This window comes from Brachypodium distachyon, chromosome 2 (assembly GCF_000005505.3).
Source record: "Brachypodium distachyon strain Bd21 chromosome 2, Brachypodium_distachyon_v3.0, whole genome shotgun sequence".
NCBI classification, from domain to species: Eukaryota; Viridiplantae; Streptophyta; class Magnoliopsida; order Poales; family Poaceae; genus Brachypodium; species Brachypodium distachyon.
The window spans coordinates 43,406,570-43,429,703 of NC_016132.3; the positions used below are offsets into that span (position 1 = coordinate 43,406,570).

General features: G+C 45.0%; 3 protein-coding genes and 1 long non-coding RNA gene across 6 annotated transcripts; 1 reads left to right on the forward strand and 3 right to left on the reverse strand.

Moving 5' to 3' along the window:
- Positions 1 to 2,518: 2,518 nt before the first annotated feature.
- Positions 2,519 to 4,054, reverse strand: LOC112270792 (mitogen-activated protein kinase kinase 9-like). Its single transcript, XM_024459001.1, has one exon. The coding sequence runs from the start codon at positions 3,805 to 3,807 to the stop codon at positions 2,782 to 2,784; it is 1,026 nt and encodes a 341-aa protein (XP_024314769.1). The 5' UTR covers positions 3,808 to 4,054; the 3' UTR covers positions 2,519 to 2,781.
- Positions 4,055 to 4,193: 139 nt separating this feature from the next.
- LOC100845493 (ABC transporter G family member 37) lies at positions 4,194 to 12,092 on the reverse strand. Of its 2 annotated transcripts, XM_003569283.4 has the most exons (20): positions 11,465 to 12,085; positions 9,980 to 10,313; positions 9,810 to 9,886; positions 9,614 to 9,667; positions 9,407 to 9,497; positions 9,006 to 9,307; positions 8,634 to 8,915; positions 8,235 to 8,548; positions 7,975 to 8,135; positions 7,759 to 7,862; positions 7,520 to 7,676; positions 7,164 to 7,405; positions 6,737 to 7,069; positions 6,348 to 6,638; positions 6,171 to 6,254; positions 5,937 to 6,070; positions 5,617 to 5,844; positions 5,346 to 5,517; positions 4,889 to 5,143; positions 4,194 to 4,790 (listed from the first exon to the last, which is right to left on the reverse strand). In XM_003569283.4, exons 1-20 carry the CDS (start codon positions 11,915 to 11,917, stop codon positions 4,521 to 4,523), a joined length of 4,338 nt encoding a protein of 1,445 aa, XP_003569331.1. In that variant the 5' UTR covers positions 11,918 to 12,085; the 3' UTR covers positions 4,194 to 4,520. The 2 variants fall into 2 exon arrangements, 1 of the variants encoding a protein (XP_003569331.1); XR_002963147.1 differs by lacking the exons at positions 4,194 to 4,790; positions 4,889 to 5,143; positions 5,346 to 5,517 and having other exon boundaries at positions 5,816 to 5,844; positions 6,181 to 6,254; positions 11,465 to 12,092.
- LOC112270793 lies at positions 12,039 to 13,313 on the forward strand. Of its 2 annotated transcripts, none has more exons than XR_002963148.1 (4): positions 12,039 to 12,179; positions 12,262 to 12,646; positions 12,739 to 12,933; positions 13,051 to 13,313. It is a non-coding gene; the product is annotated as an uncharacterized LOC112270793 (long non-coding RNA). The 2 variants fall into 2 exon arrangements; XR_002963149.1 differs by having other exon boundaries at positions 13,073 to 13,313.
- An 8,724-nt stretch (positions 13,314 to 22,037) lies between these two features.
- On the reverse strand, positions 22,038 to 22,792 carry LOC100837474. Its single transcript, XM_003566818.3, has one exon. It carries the CDS (start codon positions 22,729 to 22,731, stop codon positions 22,174 to 22,176), a length of 558 nt encoding a protein of 185 aa, XP_003566866.1. The 5' UTR covers positions 22,732 to 22,792; the 3' UTR covers positions 22,038 to 22,173.
- Between the last annotated feature and the right edge of the window lie 342 nt (positions 22,793 to 23,134).

Below are 23,134 nucleotides of genomic sequence, written 5' to 3' on the forward strand. Positions count from 1 at the left end.
CAATTTCTCTGAAATTATACGATGAAAAGCACAGACGATATCAACCATGCATTTTGTTTAGCAGCACAATTATGTACCAGGAAACAGATCTTCAAACCTTTAAAAAATGGAGTTTATTAAGATCAAAATGAAAAGAAATAGGGTGTGACTATTTCTCAGTTGCTGATTTTTAAGAAAATGTCTTAAATCTCAGTTGACGCACTAGATCTGTTAGATTAAAATCTGGACATCATCCTCACTCCCCCATCTTCCATCTGTTGTTCCAACGGTCAGCATGTCGACTTATCTTTGACTAAATATCAATCGACTTCTCCATAGCAAAACCGAAATAATATATGAGATATCCTCTCGTCCATGATTTTTTGTAGGTTTACCAAAATAAGTGACATCTAAAGCTCAAAGCAATAGCATACATCAAGATGTCCACAATTACTCCCTCCGATTCATATTAATTGTTGAAATATTACATGTATCTAGACGCTTTTTATGCATAGATATATCCATATTTGGAAAATTTTAAGACAATTAATATGGATCGGAAGGAGTATATACCTTTAGAAAGAAGTTGCATGTATAGATGCTAAATTATAATTCATCGGCAAGACTACGTAGTGGCCAAGGAGGGCATTGCCCACTATTAGAACTAATCACAATAGTATTTGTGAACCTATGCTAAGTTGCTAGCATCATGTCCACGACTGTATGAGCAACTTACCTATTCCATTGAAATCAAAGAAAAACAATATACTAATCCCTTGTTAGTGCATCAACAATGATGCTATCATTCTGGAAAACAGGCACTAAATTTAACTAGGGAGGTCAATTTAATTTAGGCATGGAGTGATGAAGACATGTGTCTTGAACATGTCTAGGCAAATTGCTCCCGGTCACAACATAGTTATGTACCTTGAAAGTGGAGAAGTGAGTGTTTTTTGGGTGACTTTGTGAAAACCCCGGGTGGCAGTTGTCATATAGTATGCTACTACAAGAGCTGACAATACCCTTTTTGGCTGAGGGTGATTTGAGCCTAAGCCAGCGCCAAGCTTATCAAATTTGGATAGCCAATATTTTGGTTAAGGTTTTGGTTCCCCATGTTTTGGCCAATGTTAGTAAAAAAAAAAAAACTAGCATTGGCGGAGCATGACATGTATAAATATTGGCTATCATCTAAACAAGAATCAAAATTTTGGTCATGAACATAAAAAATTGTACGGTTCGTTTTGGTCAACATCTAAACATATCCTTACACTCTGTTTGAATTGCATCTTGTCCACAAGACACGACTAAGATGGTCAATGCATATAATCTCTCACATGTTGAAGTGCACATTCGTGTTAATATTCACCATAGGCCTGGCTGCCAGCTGCACCCAGTCATGCGCACGATCGCAATCCGTTTAGAGTACTGGAAAATGGAATCAATTTTTTTCAGTAATAAAATATAACAAAGCGGAGAGATTATCCCGAGGCTAGACCCCGCAAAACTCATGTTGTTTTGGTGATAAGGTTGGGGAAACGAAATACTCACTCCATTCCTAAACATAGGATGTTCTAGATTTATATTAAGTCAAAAACAAATTAACGTTTGATCAAATTTTTAAATGATTTACCAATATCTACAACTCCAAATTAGTTTTATTAAATCTGTCATGGTATATATCTTCACAGTGTATGCATTTGATATTGTAAATATTGGTACGGAGTATATTTATTAATACATTTTCTTTATCAAACTTTACAAAGTTTGAATTATTAGGACAAAACTAGAACATTTGTATTTCGAAACCGAGGTAGTATCAATATACATTTTTACCAAACACCTAAAATGCTGAGCTTGTACGAAAAATATTTGTGTGACTGTAGTTTCTGCTGTCATGGTTCCGTGTTGTTTATCCTATATCAGCATAATGCATCAACCGAAATGGGAATGTTAAGAAGCCAAATCTCCAGCCAAACAAAGGTGTGTACACACACGTACAGGCACATAGCTGGCATTTGAATATAAAAGTTACCTGAGTATTAAAATTATTACTCCCTCCGTCCAACAAAGGCTGTCTCAACTTTGACCAAATTTGAATGCGTCTATACACTAAGTCATGTCTAGATACATTCAAATTTTGACAAATTTGAGACATCTTTTATTGGACGGAGAGAGTATGAAATTTGTAATGAAAAAATCAAACAATAAGAAAATCCATATCCAAGTTTAGCTCAGACGTGGCTGCCTTCTTTTTAGGCGTGAAGCAGTGTCAAACCAAAATACCCAATAAGCATAAGCATTAGCTCTCCCTGAAAAGGAGGTAATCCAGCCGCACCTTCCAGTATGGCTACCTTGTTACGACTTCACTCCAGTCGCAAGTCTAGCCTTAGGCATGCCCCTCCCTTTTTGCGAAGAAACTACTCCCTCTGATCCTAAATTTTGACTCAAATTTGTCTAAATATGTATGTATCTATTCTTAAAAAACATCTAGATATATGTAATATTTCGATAACAATTTAACAATTTAAGGATCGGAGGGGAGGGAGTATCTCCTAACCAAGAGAATCAGACACTTTTTCATTTCTCTCTCATCTAAATCACAATTATGCTAGTCACATCACTCTGACTAACAAAGATTCTAGGCAGAACGTATGTCTGACCGGGTTACAGATAAAGCACGCTAACAAAGAATCGGAAAACATGAAATCTGTGAATCTGATTACAACGACCACCTGATCAAGCTGTCAAAAAAAAAAAACTGATCAAGCAGGCGACTTTTGTCGCTCTGCTTGCACCGGCCACCTACATAGTCTCCAAGATGATCTCCCGCAGAGCCCGGCGCGATGCCCCTGCGTCGCGGCGAGCCACGAATGGGTGCGCGAGCAGCTGCGCCACCGTGCCGCGCCGCCTTGGGTCCTTCTGCAGGCAGGCGGTCACGAACCCGCGCAGCGACGAGGACGCGCTCTCCGGCACCACCGGCGGCTCTCCGTGGCAGATGGCCTCCATCAGCATCCCCCAGGACGGCCTCTGCACGTCTGGCAGGATGGGGCGCCGCCCCGAGAACAGCTCCAGGACGGTGACGCCCAATCCCCATACGTCGGCGGCGCAGGCGCCGCGCGGCCCGGCGCGGGCGTCGGGCGCGAACCGCTCGGGGCTCATGTACGCGGTCGAGCCGACGGCGATGGAGACCTCCAGGCGCTCGCCGGGGGTCCGCGAGAAGATCCTGGACTCGCTGAAGTCGCCGATCTTGACGTCCCCGCGGGAGTTGGCCAGGAGGTTGTCCGGCTTGAAGTCGAGGTGCGCGACGCCGCGCGAGTGGAGGTGGGCTAGGCCCGCGAGGCACCGGGAGGCGACCTCGGCCAGGGCGGGCTCCGGGAGCCCTGCGCGGCGGCGGGCGAGGAGGACGCGGCCGAGCGAGCCGGCGTCCATGAGCTCGAGCAGCATCGCGGGCTCGCCGGCGGCGCCGCGGAAGATGGCGTGGCATCGGACGAGGTGCGGCGACCCGCTGGTCCGGCGGAGCACCTCCGCCTCCTCCTCCGCGTTGGGGTCCGGGTAGTAGGCCGTCTTGAGCGCGAACACCGCGCTGGAGGATCCCCCGCGGAGGCGCACCTTGGTGACCGTTCCGCAGGCGCCCTCGCCGAGGTCGCCGACCTTGTCCAAGTCCGAGAGCTTCAGCTCCGCAGACGCAGGCGCCGCGGGGAACGGGCGGAACATCTCGTGGGGCGCGGCACATGGGCGTATCATCGCGTGAGGCGCAGGGGCGGCGCGAGGTGTCGGGAGCTGGAAGACGACCGCATTGCTCTGCGGGCTAGGCGCCGCTGCCGCCATACGGTCTACCGTCTATGGATGGATGAAGCGGATTGTGCAAGAGCAAAGACGAGACAGGGAGATATGCGGGGGGCGGGGGGACTAGCAATTATGGCGTGCAAGGACGAGCCGGACGCGGATATGGATCTAAATTCGTCTGACTTGGGCGCTACGTCAAGTACAAGGTCCAACACTTTAAGCAGTGTGTCTGTGGGAGTCAGATTGGCGGCAACCGGCAGACTTGGCCGAGGGAAGAAACGGCGGTAAAACTCAAAGAGAGAATTGGAAGGAAACATCGGGGGGGCCACTTGTCAGCCTCCGGCTAGCAGAGCAATCAAATTTAGAGATACAAAAATTGCTCTGTGAAATTTAGACAACAGCTCCATGTTTCACAAGGGATTGAAGAATCAACAAAATTTCTGCCTCCATTAACTCGTCAGAAATGACAACATTACTGGGCATGGTTTACAATTACATATCGGACAAGCACCAGCTGCTCGATCACCTAGAGCTGGTGAAGAAGCTGGAGGCTCAACAAGGCTTGTTAGCCTTTCCTATAAATCCTACGAGTGTAGATGTACGAATTCTACAGGCTTGAAATACAAAATAACCTCTATATCATTTACAGGAACAACTACTTAGTTTAATCCATTACCAACGGCTCTTTGTACAGCAGCAGCTAGCGCATCCTCTGGCAGTACAACAGATGGGGAAGAAGGACATCCTCAAGTCCTCTATCTCCTCTGGAAGTTGAACTTCATGATGGCGAAACTGAACAGGAATGCAAACAGCACGGTAAAACAAACATGCACCACTGCGACCACCCACAAGAAGTCGTGATGGAAGCCGAAGTACTCCGTGATAAACTGAGCCACGGTTTGGTTTGGGAAAGTGCCACCGTCGAGTGGATGCTGGAGATCACCAAACTGGGAGGAAACCAGTCCATATAGCGTCCACGCCACTGGGCAAATCCATGAGTACCACCTCCACCAAACAGGGAGTTTCTGAAATAAAAGTTGAATGTATGAGTAATGCAAAGACATGAGGCACCGGTAAGTACTAAATTGGCATCAAAGCAACATGTAACAAGGGAGTAACTTACAGGTCGGGGGATAAGATATCCTGAGAAGAGGTTCCATACGTTGTAGAATGCGGATGAGATGATAGCTGCTATGCTCTCGTTTGGTGTCAAGCCTACAGCCATCATCCCGTAGAATGTGAAATATAGCAGCGTGAAGTACATGAAGAACAGGTACCACAAGAACTTGGCAACAGTCCACTCAAATCCAATCATTGAATAGACTAGCACTCCATATATCAGAGTCTGAACCATGACGTATGGAAATTCAATGGCAACCTACAAAAGGTCAAAGGGGCGCGGTTAGGTTCTGCCGTTCTGAGACTGAAAGACCTCGACAGCGTTGATGAATAATCATTAATCATCAACTGCCGACTCCGTTTGACTGCAAATGTGAGTTAGATTGCAAGGGAATTTGCATTTCAAAGGTTATACAAGCATATACTCCAAAACAGGTAAACCGAGAGTCCGAAGAAATTACCTGTCCAAATGCATATGGGAAAGCTGAATACATGCCAGCTGCTCTTTCTCGGTAAAAGACTGTTCGCTCCACCACCACAACTGGTTGAACAGATCCAGAGTTTTGCACTCCAATGTAAAGAACCGCAGCATACATTGATCCCATGGCATTAAATAGATCCTGTGATCTTCGGCTGCATCACGATATGAGTAAGGCATCAGAATATATCTTACCTGAAGTAGCTATGATATTGAAAGTATAGAAGACTGATAATAACAGTTAGAAGATGTACGTTTTCTTTCCGAGGTCCCAGAACATCGTTCCAAACATTAGCGCAATGACGATGGTGAAGAGTAATCTCACTGCTGTGTAGGATGGGTTTCTCCAATATGACCAGTTTTGCTTCCACAAGCAAGCTAGGCACTGTGTAACGAATGACCTAGAGTACTGCGTAGGAAAGTTGAGATCTCTAGAGCCGGGAGGTGGTGTGCTTAGCTCCTTTATTAGTTCCTTGTTCCTTCTGAAATTGCGAAAATGCAAAGTAATTAGGATCGTCATTCAGATACACCTGCCTGTTTACACTGCATCCGAATGGCTTGTGAGGAAGCTTACTGATATAGATCTGATCGTCTGTAGACTTCAGCGAAATCAATACCGAGCATTTCCTCCTGGGCACTGGAGCTCACTTCCAGCATCCATGTTGCTGGGTTATAGCCATCCTTTATCTTACTAATGCCATCGATTCCCTGAAAAAAAAATAACAAAATGAATTTTATTTGATGTGATCAAGCTAGCAACAAGATTTACAACATGCAGCATAACCGTTTATTTTACTTCTCTTCTTACCTCAAAGTACCTGATCAAATTTGCGGAATTTTGGCCCACTGGACCAACATATATTTCTTCTCCTCCCCTCTTCATCAGGAAAAGCTGCAATCCATACAAAGGTGACAACAGGGTCAACAAATGACCATATCTAATAAAGGCAAGGATAATCACCCAAATTGAGTATGAATTAATCACCTCATCAAATGCCTCAAATATGTCAATACTTGGTTGGTGAATGGTGCAAACAACGGTCCTGCCAGTGTTCACAGTATTCCTAACAGTCCTCATCACAATTGCAGCTGCTCGAGCATCAAGACCGGATGTTGGTTCATCCATAAAAATGATCGACGGGTTAGCAACAAGCTCCACCGCAATAGTTAACCTCTTGCGTTGCTCAGTTGATAGACCATTCACCCCAGGAAGCCCAACAAGTGCACCCCTCAATGATGTGAGCTCTACGAGATCCATGACCTCCTCAATGAACATCTGTTATCATAGTTCAGCAGGTAAGGTCACTTCTAAGATGAGAAGAAAAGAAAAGAAAAATCAATAACTGACTATTTGTGTATGATCAAGCTACTAACCTTTCTTCTTTCTGAATCAACCTCTGAAGGAAGCCGCAGCCATGCAGAAAATACAAGTGATTCGTATACTGTCACATGCGGTGAATGAATGTCATTTTGCTCACAGTATCCTGATATACGAGCAAAGGTCTCTTGCTTCTTTGGATAGCCTGAGATGGTGATATCCCCCTCTATATAACCTCCGGTTTTCCTACCCGCTAAAACATCCATCAACGTTGTCTTGCCAGCACCGCTCACACCCATTAATGCAGTAAGTACCCCTGGCCTGAAAGAACCACTAACACCCTTCAAAAGCAGCAGGCGATCTTCTGTTACTCCTTGTGCTTTCATTGCCTGTGAGTATAAAGCAATATATTGCGTAAGCAAACTAGGGTAGTGGGTATACAAATATATTTGTGTACTCATTGTTCATTGAGAGGAAATTTACCTCTGGCATGTCCACTGAGTATTTTGTGTCATTAAAGGTAAGTGAGAGTGGTGCAAATGGAAGTACCAAACCCTTCCTGCTACCACTAGAATCCACTGAGTTTCGCTCAGTAATGCGAGACAATTCCAATTCCTGTTTCCTAGATTTCTTTTCCTTCTGACCCGCTAGAGCTTGACCTGTTAAATTTGCATGCTTTTCTTTTAATTCCTCTTCAGACATTGATGGGTGAGAGTCTGTCAATGCTGCAATGGGAAAACAAGTAGCTACAGTTATCATCTTATAATTTATAACCAGCAAATGTTGATTAGCAGATCCTTGGGTTTACAAATAAAAATTAGTCTTCTAAATATACTTACGACTCAAAACTGAAAGGGCTACGGTGTAGAGCAGGTTGAAGAGGAGAGTGTATCCCACCATGGCACCAAGCCCAATCCAGTACCACTTAGCTGTCGTAAAGATACCACGAGCTTTAAGCACGGTAACTCCTATGGTCTCATTTGCTCCAGCAGGAATCTGTCAAATGTGAGTACATGTTGAATTTTCTATCTGTAAGTAGTGGTAAGTTTGATTTCTCGTCAAGAGAGAGGGCACTTACTATGTTCCAACTGTTCCCCAGAAATTCGTTGGTTGAAATAGCATTCTGTGCATATGATAGCGGAGATATCCAGTAACCCCAAATCCACCACTTCTTTACATCAGCTGGAAAAGAGAAACAACATGAATCATGGAAGCAATAATTAACGTTTTAGTCCCATCATTGTCATGTAAAGATAGCAACACTCATTATATCATGACGAAGCCAGGAACTTACGTCTTGCAAGGATAAAGCCACCCAATGCTGCGAAAGCCAACAATGATAAGGGTCCAAAGGTGTGAGACACAACCATGTCTCTTCCAATTCCAGCAATGAAGCGGAACAGCGAAGATGACATCTGATTGATCGCAAGGAGCAGCAGATACTGCTTGAAGAACCTGAGCGCAACAAATCATTCAGACTTCACAGAAGAAATCTAATTTCTTGTAGAGCATTCAATTTATGTAAGCAAAATAATGTTTCCATCAGTGTATTACCTGGCTACACTGGGATCAAATCCAATGACATAATATGTGGTGAAAACATAAACTCCGACTTCAATAAATGTGATAGGAATCTGAAGAATCCACGACGGTATGGTGTAAGCCCATGCAGGAAAGAAAAGAAGATCCCTCTGCTTGAAGAAGACAGGAAGTTTCATGACAGTCATGGCAAGTTCCGCAAAACCATTAAACATTATTGTGTCGAGAGCAAAGTACAATGCCCCCAAATAGATCGTTCCATAAGTAACATCACGGCGCATGTTGGTACGGAAAAATGTAGTCATCACGATGAACGCCATTAGCGTTAGCTGCAATGATGAAAAAAAGCTCAGATTGATGCTAGCTAACAATATCCTAATAATCGGAACAAACAAATCAAAGACCTGAACTTACATTCACAGCTTTAAATATGTACATAAACGCATTCCTCTTCATGAGTAGAAGCTCTCTATCAATAGTGGCTTTGAGCAACTCCATCCTGCTGACACCATACTTTGAAGTAGCCAGAGCAGCAGGGTGGCTCCTGGTCCTATCAAATGGCTCTTTCAGCTCATTCACTATCGACTCGCCCACATGGAAGGAACGGAATGCATCCGCAAATTGCTTCACAGGCACAAAACGGTATGGCCTGTCACTCCTGAACCAGTACTGCTCCTGGTCTTTCTTTGATGTCACCTTTTCAATGTAGTTCAGAGATTTCAGTACCATTCTCTTTGAAAATCAGAAACACCAACTGGCATAAGAACGTATAAATGAGGCACATACCTCCTGTAAAAAATCAGCAACACCCTTTCTGCTAGGGCATTTGAAGCCCGTGAACTCAAAGAACTCTAGCACATTTTCTCGGGGGCCCTGGTACACAACCTGACCGTCCGAGAGGAGTATAATGTCGTCAAACAAGTTGTATGTTTCAGGAGCTGGCTGGAGCAAGGAGATGACAGCAGTTCCACCAAGGATGTGGATTGTCTGCCTAAGAGAATTCACAATCTGGTACGTGGTAGAGCTATCCAGTCCAGTGGATATCTCATCCATGAACAGTGCTTTTGCTGGACCAACAAGCATTTCACCTGTGCATTAAAGATACATAAGACGACTGGGAATTTCTGAAATAAGAGTATTTCATTGTGATAAAAAAAAAGTCTGAGATGTGCATATCGTTACTGTACCTGTTGTGACACGCTTCCGTTGACCACCAGATATACCCCTTAGCATCTCATTTCCTACCAATGTGTCAGCACAAATATCCAATCCTAATATCTGCAGTTAGGTAACAGAGTAGCAGGCATGGGAGGTCATTTTTTTTATCAATGTACAAATGTCCATACAATCATACTTGCAGTGCTTCAGTTAGACCCACAGGTAACAGACTATACCTTCAGTATGTATTCTGTCACAATACTTGATTCTTGTCCTCCCATAGCTGAGGCCTACAGAGCACAAAGTAAAAAACAAGTGTTAACTTACTTTACCGCTTGACGAGTAAAATAGATGTGAGAAGTTCTCTAAATGATTCTCTTCGGTCGTATGCTAGTCACACAAAACAACTTTAATTTAGAAATGCATCCTCACCTTCATGTAGACATCAATATCATGATCAGGCTTGATGTTTGCGGCCTTTTCTCTTCTCGCCAACTCAGTAAGCATCTCTAGAACAAGCAAAACAACAAAGTTGAGAAACTATTCCGACCATGTCATATAACATTACCCATTACATTGTCCAAAATGATTAGGCAGCATACCGTATCTAGTGCCGACACCTTGGCACCGCGCTGAGAATGCCAGCGTCTCCCTCACGGTCATCTCCCCAATGTGGAGGTCATGCTGGCTGATGTACGCGGCGGTCCTCTGCGGGACGAACTCGTCCATCCCGTGGCCGTTGTAGGTGACCTTCCCGGAGACCTTGAGCTCCTTGTCGAGCTTCCCGGCCATCGCCAGCAGCAGCGTCGTCTTGCCAGAGCCAGGAGGTCCCAGCAGAAGCGTCATCCTCCGGGGCTTGACGATCCCGCTGACGTCGTGGAGGACGGTCATGGGCTGCTTCCGGCTGGGGAAGATGTGGAGCGCGTTTCCGATAGCCTGGATTAAAAGCAAACAAGCAACACGCTTAGATATAGAGAGAAGATGCGGTTATTCCAGTGAAGTAGCATGCGGTGGTGCTGGCGAAACGAGGAGGTCGCATACGGGTAGCGCATGGGCGGGCACACCATGCGCTCGGCGGAATGCCGCAGAGCCGCGCGGCCGATGCGCGAGGACCGCGTGTCATGGCGTGGCGGTGGATTGATTCCGCACTGTGGGTGGGATGCCGTGGCGGTGTCCGTAGCGGCGGCAGCGCGAGGTAGGAAACTGTGGTGGCGGCGTTTTGCCGGCGCCGGCGGTCGTGGGTGGAAGACGGCCGGTTTGATGGGGCAGGTTGGTAAGCACCACCGTGGGCCGGGCCCGGGCGTTGCAAAAGTTTGGACTCTCAGTGGGCTACGTTACGTTGCGCTAAAAGCATTATTAAAAAAAAACAAAGCTACTCGTAGAACATTTTCCTACTCGTCCGTTGTACGTTTTCTCTCTCTTTATGCTAGAAAATGATTAAGAGTTTTTTTGAGGGGAAGAGACATAGGTGGCTGCTCATGAAAACGAACCTCTGGGAAGAAGTCCTGAAAGCGACACAGGGTCAGGTTAAGATATTTTGCAGGACAATTGTTGGTTAACTATCTTAACTTGGACCAGTGACCAGTCTCCTAAATTGGTACTAATTCAACACTATCAGCTGACGGCTAGTCGGCAAGAAGCCAAATTGGCAGGATAATGATTCTGCGGACATACGTGTTGTTGGTGGTGTGCGTCCAGAGTCAAGAAGAAATGGCGCGCGGAAAGGTCAGTCACCCACCTAACGCTCGTGCCACTGCGCAAAGCATTTAAGCACACATATATACAGCTTGCAAGTTGCATTTGCAACACTACAAAGCCCCTCCCTACTAGATTTAAATTCTGGCGGCATCGCTGTCAAGCCGCAAGTAGCTACGTATAGTTAATCGGAAGAAAAACGAGCACGGTGTCCCCTCCATCGCGGAACCTGCCCCAAAAGCAGCCAATCCAACTCGATCGCCTGGCCCTACCATGTATCCATGGCAAGCTTGACAGAGTAGTTTATTACGATCACCATGGTGGATCATCAATTAAGGAACTAGTAAAAGTGAATTATAAGCGGCATTAGCAGCAGAATTGCATGTGTATACCTCGACGGTGTTGGAGACGGAGTTGATGAGCGTGGGGAGCCCGCGGTTGCCGACGCGGACCTCGGCCTCCACGTTGAGCTTGTCGAACCGGACCTCGATGGTGGGGTAGTCGATGCCGACCCTGTCCATGCGCTCCTTGAGCTTGAGGAGGAACTGCTCGTGGTCGTCGTCGGCGGCGCGGACGAGGCGCTCGATGAGGGCGCGGCTCTCGTGGGCGCCCAGCCGGCCCACGTCCACCTCGACCTTGTCCCCGCCTTCCTCCACGGACAGCATCCCGCGCCGGACACGGTCGTACGTTGGCAGCCGCTCCAGCGCCGCCCACCGCAGCGCCTCCTCGTCGTCCTCCTCGTCCTGCTGGAACCGCGACGACGTCCGCGAGAACACGTCGTCGCCCCGCCGCCATAGCGAGCTGTCCCGACGCAGGCTCGTCACCCGGTGGATCTCACGATCCATCTCCTGAATTCCTGATGCCTTTTCCTTTTGCTTTGCTTCTTCCTCCTCTGTTCTAAGCTTCTCGTGTTGCTGTTCTAAGCTTTAAGCTAGCTTCGCTAGCATGCGCCCGACTCCTCCTACGCAGTCCTCCTCCTCGCGACAGGCCGGGAGGTGATGTGTTGGTACGAACGAACTACGGACGGAACAGAAGAAGTGGTCTCTATATATATGCTCCCGAGAGAAGAAGAAGCAGGAGGAACGGAAGGGGGTTTGTTTGAGGCTGGTGAGGAGGAAGACCGCAGTATCTTTATCTCTCTCACACCCCACCTAACGTTGAGTCCTTGACCTTGACACATTTTGTACAGGTACGCAGCAAGCCGCACTGTGCGAGCTTGGACCGGGCAAGGGGTCGTTCTCGTTCCGTCCTACTCCAGTATAACTATTGTTGATTAATAACCGCTGCCGATAGCTCTTCATTTTTCACGCGCGTGTTTACACACCTGCCCGGGGGGGGAGCTTCCTGGCATCATCAGCTGGGGCTCTACTTTAATTTAATCGGGATCTTTGTCCGTGTCTCCGGGCATCGAGACGGCGGGCAGTGGTCAACACATGCGGAATCATTCGAGGCTGCTATGCATATGCCCGCACGGGAATGGCCATGAGCGCATTGCCGTGGTAGGTGATATGTTTGTAGCCAGCCGCCCTCTGTAGCAACTTTGCCGTTGCGGACGAGTACTACTATACTCTCTGGTTTGTTGTCTACTTTTGCCATTTAATTATTTTGAAAAGGACTTATACTGGTACTATATCGGTGGCTGATTAGACAAACTGTGTCACTCCAGCTAGGACGATAAGGCCGGGCGACGTGCATCACCGTCGGTTTCGCCGATCGAACGGCCGAGTCAAGTGAGATTGATTGGACTGTTTGGGGGTCAAGCTACGGGTGCCGCGAAATGATCACAAAAGCAGTGACGACCGTTCCGGTGATCATGGACTCTCTCTTTTTTCCCTGCCAGAGACCAGGGTCATTTGATCAGGTAATGTCCTCGGGAAGAGAGAATTTACGGTCTCTATTATTAACTAGTCGCTTTCTCAAAAGAAAAAAAGATTTGCGTCTGATTGATCGAACGACTTTTCTTGCCTTCATCTCATAGGTTTTGTGACGCTTCCCCGCAGATAAATTCAGGCCTATCATCTGGACTCTGTGCTTATTGGCCGCGCTAGGCTACGGCCAAATTTCAGTTTCATATACTTATACTTGGTTTGATGATAAGTACACACCTACTGTCTCTGATCCTAAATTCTTGTCGCTGTTGTAGTGCAAATTTGAACTAAAACAACGGCAATAATTTAGAATCGGAAGGAGTGCAAATTTTGCCGAGAGAGCCATATGCCTTTCTTTATACTAAAGGGTTATATTTCGTTGTCACTTCCTCTAGAATTAGGGGATCTTATGTTTGCTACCAGTTGTTGAAAATTGCAAGTGCCAGCATACGACAACACCTAATCATGATGACATGTTTTCGAATAACTAATTCATACTTCATCGAGTATGAGCTGGTTCATCTGATTAATTAATTGGTGCGTTGGTGGCTTTTCACTTGCAAGAGTGGGTAAAGGAGTGGTACGCTCCACTCTGTTCATTCGCAGTCCTAGCATTTTTCATGTCTCTCGCTTGAAGCTTAAGATTGTCCCAAAGTAGTAGGTATTGACAGTTTCAACTTTCAAAGGTATGTTTGATTTTAAAATGCATAGCATACGTGCGTAAACGATGGAGTAAGAATGATTGATGACTAGCTTCTTGGCTGATGACCAAGATCTGCTTTTGTATCTCTTAGAATCGTTTCCGTTAGCCATTTTATTTTCAACCACTCTAATCCACTCTTAATTTGTTTGACTCCAATTTGTTATCATAGAGACATGCATGATTATACTCAGAAAAGGGGGAAAGCTACCATTTGTTTCTTAAACAACTCACAGTTTCTGACCTAAGTTGCTTGATCATTTGGTTCATCTATTTTGTGACTGAAACATTTGGTTCATCTATTGACTAACAAAATGACTTGACCGATAATCTATTGCCATATCTTTAGGAACTACGGTAGGAGTCGAGTTAAAAATGCCTGGGTTGACATAACAGACCAATATATGCTTGATTTTATTGGCTGATGACCAAGGAAGTTAATTTGATTAGTCTAGTTTAGTTGTTTGTTTGGTCCAGCTTCGTTATTTGACATGGACATTCCACGATAAGGAATACAATCAACAACACTGTAAATATGAGGAACTAGCTATATATTCTGACCATTTCCCTGAAAACTATTATATTTTGACTTAATCTGCTTTGTCATTTGGACTGAGTGTCTGAGACGGGCTTGACCAATAATTTGTGTTCTAATGTTTTTTTTCTTAGGTCAAACATATTCTCCAATACCGTTTGAGCCTATTCTTGTTAATGTATATATCAATCATGTTTGGCGGTTATATTCTTAAATCAAACATATTTGTTTTCTTGTTGGCCTATATATAGGAGGCTTTTTATGATACAATTTACCCGTACCGGTTAGGAGTAGTATTGGTGTGGGTAGTTTGGTAATTCGACACTAGGCTATTTAATTATGTGTTTCATTTTGGGATGGTAATTTTGTCTCAACTAGAAACCCAATCGCCACCTCTGATACTCATGTAAAAAACGAGAAAATAGCGATTGGCTTCCTGAAACAGGAACTAGCAGGACTGGATTAGTGCCTACTCCCTCCGTCTCATATTAAATGACTTTCTATTACATGTATCTAGACGCTTTCTAGGCATAAATACATCCATCTTTGGACAAATTTGTGTCACTTAATATGGGACGGAGGGGGTATGATACAGTATGCTCGTCCTCTTCTAGGCTTTCAGACTCGCGAATTGGGCATCCATGCTCGAGCATGCGCTTCCTCTTCCAAGATGTGGAGCCAATGTTTCTTGTGACTCGCCCAAACGGGTTCCTTCTTTATCTATATTTGCATAGACTTGTATAACAAGATTGCATCCAATGAAATATCTCCTTGATTGTGTTATACCATATCACAAGAAACACAACTAATACAACAACTACTAACATAATGTTGATGTAGAGATTTTTAGATAATGCTACGATGCATATACCTTATCAAAGAGGTCATTAATTGGTCTATGTTCCGTGAGCCTGAAAATGACATGCAATCTCAGAAATCTATACTTGGTTCTCTTTAGACAAGACATTTTTTATCTTCACTCTTATAAAGATCTCAATCTACACTTAGTTCATTCAATCGGTACGAACTGAGAGTAGATCTGGTGGTTTGGCTCCTTTTGGTGGAACCTTTAGAGTTTATCCAACGACGTTCTTTCAGCGGAAGTAGCGTACCCATCAACTACAAAGCACCTATTGTGATTTCGTCAATTCCAGTGACCTCTTCACCGTACCACCATTTGAGACACAAAACATTAAGATTGGAGGCTATGAATTATTTGATGCAGTATGAAACAGCGAATGATAGCAAACATTATCTTTAAACATTATAGATTTTTTATGTTTAGTCCGTAGCACTGTGTGTTGTGCTAGTGACACCATGTGAGTACGAGACGGACAAATGGACAATCAAGATTAAACCCAACGCATGTATACTCTCTTGTAAGTTACAACTTCTCTGTGACGACTCTGTCACACCAAATGGACGAGTACAAAATGTTTATTCGTCTCCTTTAGAAATCAAACTCACGAGCTTTGAATTAAGCATGCAAGATGGTCTCGCTGACCGGTCGGGCGGATGGATTTAGTCGTTGCCTGCCACGAGATCGAGACGTGGACCTGTCGCTAGCTAACTTGTACCATTGGCCGCAGCCTGCACACGTTCCTGCTGCCACATACGGACCATCTGTTTTGGAGAGATGTTTCAGAACACATAAGGAGTGGACTGAATCGCTGTACGAAGATGGATCGCAGTCGTATATCCGTAGCACAGTTCTCTAATTTCCAACTTACCGACGAATCGAGTTGGACAGATATTGTGTAAGAGAAAGAATTGTGAGTGGAATTTTATCATATACACGTACAAAAGGAAGACATCACACCGAATGGCACATCTCTGAAGCCGTCGGGACTGATGCGACACTGTCACACATAGTCAGACGTAATAACCCGAGCATATTTTCCTGCTCGTTACAACGACGCGGGGTCTGTAAACTTCTTTACTGACCAGCTTACTTGGACAGTACGGGTTATCAGAGAGGCAGAGGCAGAGCCGCAGAGTCGAGTAGTCGAGACAGCGGCAGATCTAGCCTGGCCGGGAAGAGAAGCAAGCGAGAATTGTTCAACGCCGGAAGCAGAAAGGCGAAGCCGCTCCTCGCAATTTCTGTGAAGAGAATATGTACTACGTCGCAAGGCGTCGCTCTCCAATAATCCAATTATGTAATGCAACCTCACACCACATGGTCCACATTGTTAGCAATCATGTAGTAGTAGATTTGTTATTTCTGATTATTTGTTTGAAAGAGCAAGGCGTCTTGGAAGAATAGGTCCTTCTCTTAATAGCCCTTGAAGAAGCAGCAGGTTTAAATTTGACCAAAGAATTAAATAATTAAGAGCATTTTCAAAGCACCCGTTATAGGGCTTCTAAATGCTGTTTAAGCGCTGTCCGCTAAATTTTCAGCCCCTCTTTTAATTCGAGCTTCGGCAACATTTCAACCTCTATTTAATTTTACTTTCACACTGACTTATGGGACCCATTTGTCAGCGGTTTTTCTTTCTCCTCTCATCATCTTCTTTCCTGAGGGCGCAGGCGCCGAGGCCGGGCGGTGAGAGGAAGGGCCGGAGGCAGGGCGGCAGAATGGTGACAGGGCATCCGATGTGGAATGGCGACGTGCCGTCGAGTGCAGGGCAACAGAGCGACGAGGAGCGCAGAGGTGGGAATCGATGGGATGTCTAGGGGAAGCAAAGGGAGGCCTCAGTGGCAGCGGGTGGGGGAGACGGGTTGGAGGTGACGACCAACGAGGGAGGGCCGATGGGCCAAGTGGAGCTATGCCAGAGGAGGGTAATGAGAAAAAAAAAGTGGACAGAGTCTCCCTACGGCCCTTGGGAACAGGGGCTAGATGGGGTTGTTTTAGGGGTCTCCCTAAAATATGGACCACATCAGCAGCCTTACTGAAGACATTCTTTTTTGCGTGTAGCCCTAAAAGGTGCATAAGAACACTGTTTGGGGCCCTGCTAAAGAGGCAGTAAGCAGGTAGAAAATCGGTGCAGGCAAACAATTATCGTACACCCTTGATGTCAATTTTTTTTTACCGATGACATGTTGAATAAATGCCGATGTGGAAGGGTGGAATGAAGAAATGCATGAACATTATCTTAATTAAGAAATGATATATTCACAAGAAGGATAATGCAATGATAAGTCAATTTTTCTTTTATACTAAATTTCACATCTTCTTAACATTTAATTAGTTAATTTTATTCATATGGACATTAATCATAAAATATGACACTAAGAGATAAGTTACCGCACAACATGTTTTGTTGTCTTTTAAACGACGTGAAACACACAAGAAAAAACAGTCTATGAACCATTGTACATGCCTTAGAAGGATGGAATTGATATTGCAATGGGACGTCCGATCAGCGTGACAATGCACCAGATCTTGAGAGATTGAGAGGTATGTCACCTACCACTAAAAGGATAGTGCCGGTTAAATCCTGAAATAATTCAAGAAATTTGACATCCATGTCAAGTTTAGAACTTGAACCTGTGTGGACTGATTCCACCTCAAGGAACCAGACCACCTCAGCTCACGATGCTCTCGATTTTCTTTCCCTACATGTACTGCTATATACTTTGATCGATTTACATGTACTTCTTTTTTCTGGGTCCTCCTTGAAGAAATCAAGTAGAATTGACCGGATCAAAGGGCAGTGGCATGGCAGGTAGTTGGTCAAGATTTTCTAAGGTTTGACATCCAAGGCACGAACTGGTCAGCGCTGCAAAGTTTCTTGACCAATGAAGGCGCGCGTATCACGCATTGAGATGCGGCAGGTAAGATAAGAGAGCTGCACAGAAAAAGCTAGCTATAGTGATTTAAGTTCAGGTTCAGATTGTCAGCAAATTACAACTGAACGATTCCTCGAAACAGAAGGCAAACCGAACACAGCATTGCTTTTTTCAGACAAAATGATTGTACAGTACTGTTGGCTCGGTGCTTGGCAGATTGCAATGGGTGTGCTAAACTGCTAATCATGGATTATGTTTGTGTAGTATGTAAGATCAAGCAGGTTGCTTGAGGAGCTGCTAAAAAAAAAGCTGCTAAAAAAAGCAGGTTGCTTGAGGCAACTTATGGCTTATTAATAAAGCATTTTTAAAAATTGGTACGGAGTACGTAGGTAAGTGGTCAACAGTTCCAGACTTCGTGATGGTTGACATGTGAGGGATCGATGAATCAGTAGTCAACGCTGCTGCAAAGCTTCTTGACCCAGTGGTCAGTGGACTGGTCAGTGGTCACACAGCAGTAGGTACACGTAGATCGTAGAAGCATGACGAGACTTTTTACCGGTCTGGACGATCCACACTGGCTTCCCCGTTTCAGACCAAAACTGATCGATGCGTGCTATTTTCGTGTACTTTTTTTTTTCCGAGCGAGTTTTCTTTTAAGATGAACAGGGACCATTGATTTCGGTCCCAACTTTTCATTGAGACCCAACAGGTCAGATGGAACAGAGTAGCAAAATGCGAGGTGTCGGAACAGTTATCAGGCCAAAAGCTACCAAACTTCTAGTCCTATCTTTGCAAAGCCAAAATGACCTATAGCTATTACAAGCCGGCGCGCGGCAATCAACGAGCCACGCATTGCATCGAAGTGGAGCATGGAGCGCCGCCAGCTTCTTCTTCTTCTTCTTCTTCTTCTTCACGGGAGATGGCTGGGGGGATGCCAGAGGGGCTCAGCGAGCTTTAGTGCATTTGGGGGGGATAACTGGAGCGCGTCTGAGATCTTGAGCCTTGCATAATCTCCCAGAAGGTTGTCGTCAGGCCTCGGTGACAGCGGCCGAATCATACCTCCAGTAGATTCAATTGCTGCTAACGCCAGCCCAAGAGAGGGGGTGCCTTCAGCACCGAGCGGAGGAGGGTACATAAATCCTCTACCTGCCCCAAATTCTCCCGCTTGAAGATAATTCTCCATTTCTGGATAGATTGAAGGATTAGCACCATAGTTGATCAGAGCTTGACCAAACAGCTTTATTAAAAAGAAAGCTATTCCTAAATTTTTGAATGCACCACAGGACTGCAGAGCATATAGAATTCAGAGCCCCATGTTTCTTATTGGAAAGTCAGAATCTGGCTATAGATTCTAAATCAGCGCCTAGCAGCCTTTTGAAATAAAGGGAGACTGATTTCCCGATCGTTCTAGCAACCACACAGTCAAAAAACAGATGATGGACAGAAGACATCTCAATCATCCTTTTTTTTCAGGTTATCTCTGGTCATAATTTTGTTACGAGAGACCAGCCACAGAAAAACTGGAACCCTAGGTGGGGTTTTAATAGACCAAAGGGAGGGGATGAAGATCTGCTTCACCCCTCTGAAATTAATAATGCTATATAGAGAACTTGAGGTGTATTGGTCTAAAGCTGTGTATTGACAGATAAGAGAATCAATGTCATCTCTAAGCATTATACTTTGTGCAACTTGCTCCAGGGCATACAAGGATTCCATCATGGACTGGGAAAAGATTCTCCTAAAAGTGAGCTGAAGTGTGTGTCCATCCCAGACTTCAACAATAGCAGCATTGCATTCATTAGAAATGATGTAAAGAGGCTAGAACTAGACAGCAAGAGAGGAGGAACCAAACCACACATCTTCCCAGAATTTGATTTTAGCTCCATCCCCCACTATCCATCTGTAGCCAAATTTAGTAACTTTGGCTGCCCACATAACTACTTTCCAAAAGTTGGAAACTCCAATAGTTTTGCTGTAGAAAATGTTGGGAGCATGTGCATCATATTTACTGTCAACTATTGTTTTCCAGATTTTTCCATCACTAGAGATGTATCTTTTAACCCAGGAAGCTAACAGGGACAATTTAAGGTCCTGGAGGTTGGGGATGCTTAGTCCACCAAATTCCCTTTTCAAACAGACCAAGGACCAGTTGGCTAGATGGAGTTTCCTATGTCCCTCAAAATCATTTCAGAGGCAGTGAGCCATTTGGGTATTAATTTTCGCGCATTCTCAAGTACTCCTTCTTATGGATTTGCAAGTTAATAAAAGCGAGCTTGATTCTGTTAGAGCAATTGACGAACCTATAATTGAAGTTACATCTTGGTTCCACCGGTAATCTACCCTAGAGCTAACATGGATCAAAGATAGGCAGACTGCAGCGTTAGGGCGTATAGGAAACGTGGTTAATTACAAGTTTCAACTCCTTTCAAACTTACATCGATGAACTAATTTTTCTTATTCGTACTAGAAAGTAAGGATACATGCAAGTCAGACATGCATCAGTTACCTATGTTATTACCGAGTAGCTAATTATCCATGCGCTGCTGCCATGATTTAAATATTCAATTACGCTTAACATTTCTAGTCATTGTCCCTGCGTTACATGCCAGGGCTTCGAAAGTTTTGCAACAATAGTTGAGATCAGTGGCGGAGCCAGAATTCAACCAAATCCCAGGCCAACATGGTATCATGCATTGTAATTAGTTCAAACCCTAGGCCATAACCGTTGTTTATTATACTACTCCCTCTGTCACATATTAAATGACTCAAATTTACTCAAATATGGAGGTATCTATAACTAAAACGCGTCTAGATACATGTAATAGAAAAACACTTAATATGGGACGGAGGGAGTAAAACATAAGGAAAATGAATTTCCAAGCCCCAGCCCTTGGCCCTTGTTGCCTGGGCCTGACTCCGCCTCTAGCTGAGATGCATGGTTTCACGTTTAAGATAAGGGAAAATTGGCCACAAGACACCGTCATTTTGTGGCCTTTGCCCAAACACACCGCCTGATTTTGGATTTGTCCTGTACCATTACAATTTTGGGACATTTGCCGAAACACACCGCCTGTCCAAAAATGGAAAGTTGACTTTTCTTGTGTATTGAATTACTATATTACCCCTTCTCGTATTGACATTCGGGGCCAAAATTTTAATCCATGATTTTGTGGACTGTTATGGTTTGAATTGGGGAGAAATGGTGACCAATTTTGTAATGAAATGATGTCCAAAATTGGCACATGTGTACTAACTTTCTAGGCCAAAATTTTCATTAGATAAAAAAACTATTCATAACATCCATCCTAAGCAAAAAAAAAAAGCAAAGAGGTCAACTTTCCCTTTTTTGGACGGCGGTGTGTTTCAGCAAATGTCCCAAGAGTTGTAATGGTATTGGACAAATCCACAATAGGCGGTATGTTTGGGCAAAGACCGCAAAATAACGATGTCTTGTGACCAATTTCCTCTTAAGATAATCGACGAGAAGTTAACAAATACTCACTCCGATTCGTAATAAGTATCAAATTTAGTACTATGTATGGATCAAAAGAAGTAAAATATATGGACGCTACAAATTAACACCTCTATAGGAATAAAAGTATTGTTCTGAGAGTATAGAATTATACAGTACATGCCAAGTCACTATTCTTTTGGCAATGAAAAATTATCAATGTTGGAAACAGGTATACCTTCAAAAAGAACGTTGGATACAAGTAAAAAATGAAAAGTAAATTTTTCGTCTCTCAGTTGACACCAAAATATAAAACTTATCCTGAACTTCTATTCATAGACATTATTTAGTCTCACGTTTGACAAAACAAGATAATTTTGGTCATTTGTCCCACTTGAAGTGGTATTGTCGCCAATGCGGGGATTAGTGTTCCCTTAACTTTGCCACGTAAACCGACATGTTTGCACTTTATTTACCACCCCTAATCATTAACCCTAAATGTCCAACAAGCTCAATTAGTGACATTTTGACGGCCTACATGGGAAAGAAGTCCACATCGGTGGCAGTACAGCTTCGAGCGACACAAATGACACAAATTATTTGGTTTAGCCAATTGTGAAACTGATTAAATGTCTACGCAAAAAAAGTTTAGTGACCAGTTCTATACTTCTATACCAATTAATGGACAAAAAATATTTTTTATTTCAAAAAGACGGCAAGACACTCAACAGAGAATGAGATATCCTCGTGCAGTCATGCTACCGACATGCTAAATAATTAACCCGGTTAGACACATAGTGGACGCCGTGGTTCAGACTTCAGAACACCTCCGGATGGTACGGCCCCGGCACGGAGCTCTCGGGACCAGCGTTCCTGAGGTGCATGGACAGTGCGTAGTTGCTAATCTCGAGCTGCCTGACCTTCTCCCGGTACTCTGCGACCATTCCTTGGAGCTCCTTGGTCTTCCCCTCGCCCTCCAGCTGCCGCCGGTGCTGCACGATCACTGCCCTCTTCAGGATGGTATTCTGCCGCAACGCGGCTCCCAGCTCCCTGTCCTTGTCACCCATCATCTTCGCGGCGCGAGAGCCGATGACGGAGGCCCCGAACGCCTCGAGGATCCTGACGGCGCGGGAGCGGCCGTCGTCCAGGGAGGTGGCGCTCATCATCTCGCTCACGATGATCTCCGCCCATTCAACCGATGGGTTAACTGCGGCGCCGGGGGCGGCAGCGGATTGTGCCTGGACTTGATCGGTGGCGCCATCCGGGAGAGCAGTAACCCCACCGTCGTCGCTACTATCTTGTGGGGAATCTAGGCGCAGCTGCAGCATCTGCTCCAGCACCGACTGCAAGTCTTCCTCTGCCATAGAGGAAGTCATGGCGGCCGCCCTGTCTACCACGCCGGCCGATCTCAGTTCCTTTCTCTTTCTTCTGGGCGAATTCTACGATTTCCTCGTGGAGCTGTGACGAGATAACCAGGTGAGATTAGGTGAATACCTTGTGGGGGCTGCCACGACTAACAAAGGGCAAACCAGATGATGGAAGCCGAGTCGAGTTTGCGTCCGAGTCCAAGAGTCGAACTCGTCTCGGACCGGGCCATCACTCGTTGCTGGGCTTACTCGAGCTGAGGCCCAACAACTTCCCTAATTTGGCCAGTAGAGACATCCGGGCTTGGCTCCTTCTAGTTCTCTCTCTCCCCATAAACACGATCTCCCCTCCACCGTCCATAACCAGATCCGACGGACGGCGCGTCTCCTTTCTCAGCCCCACCACGCCAGGCCT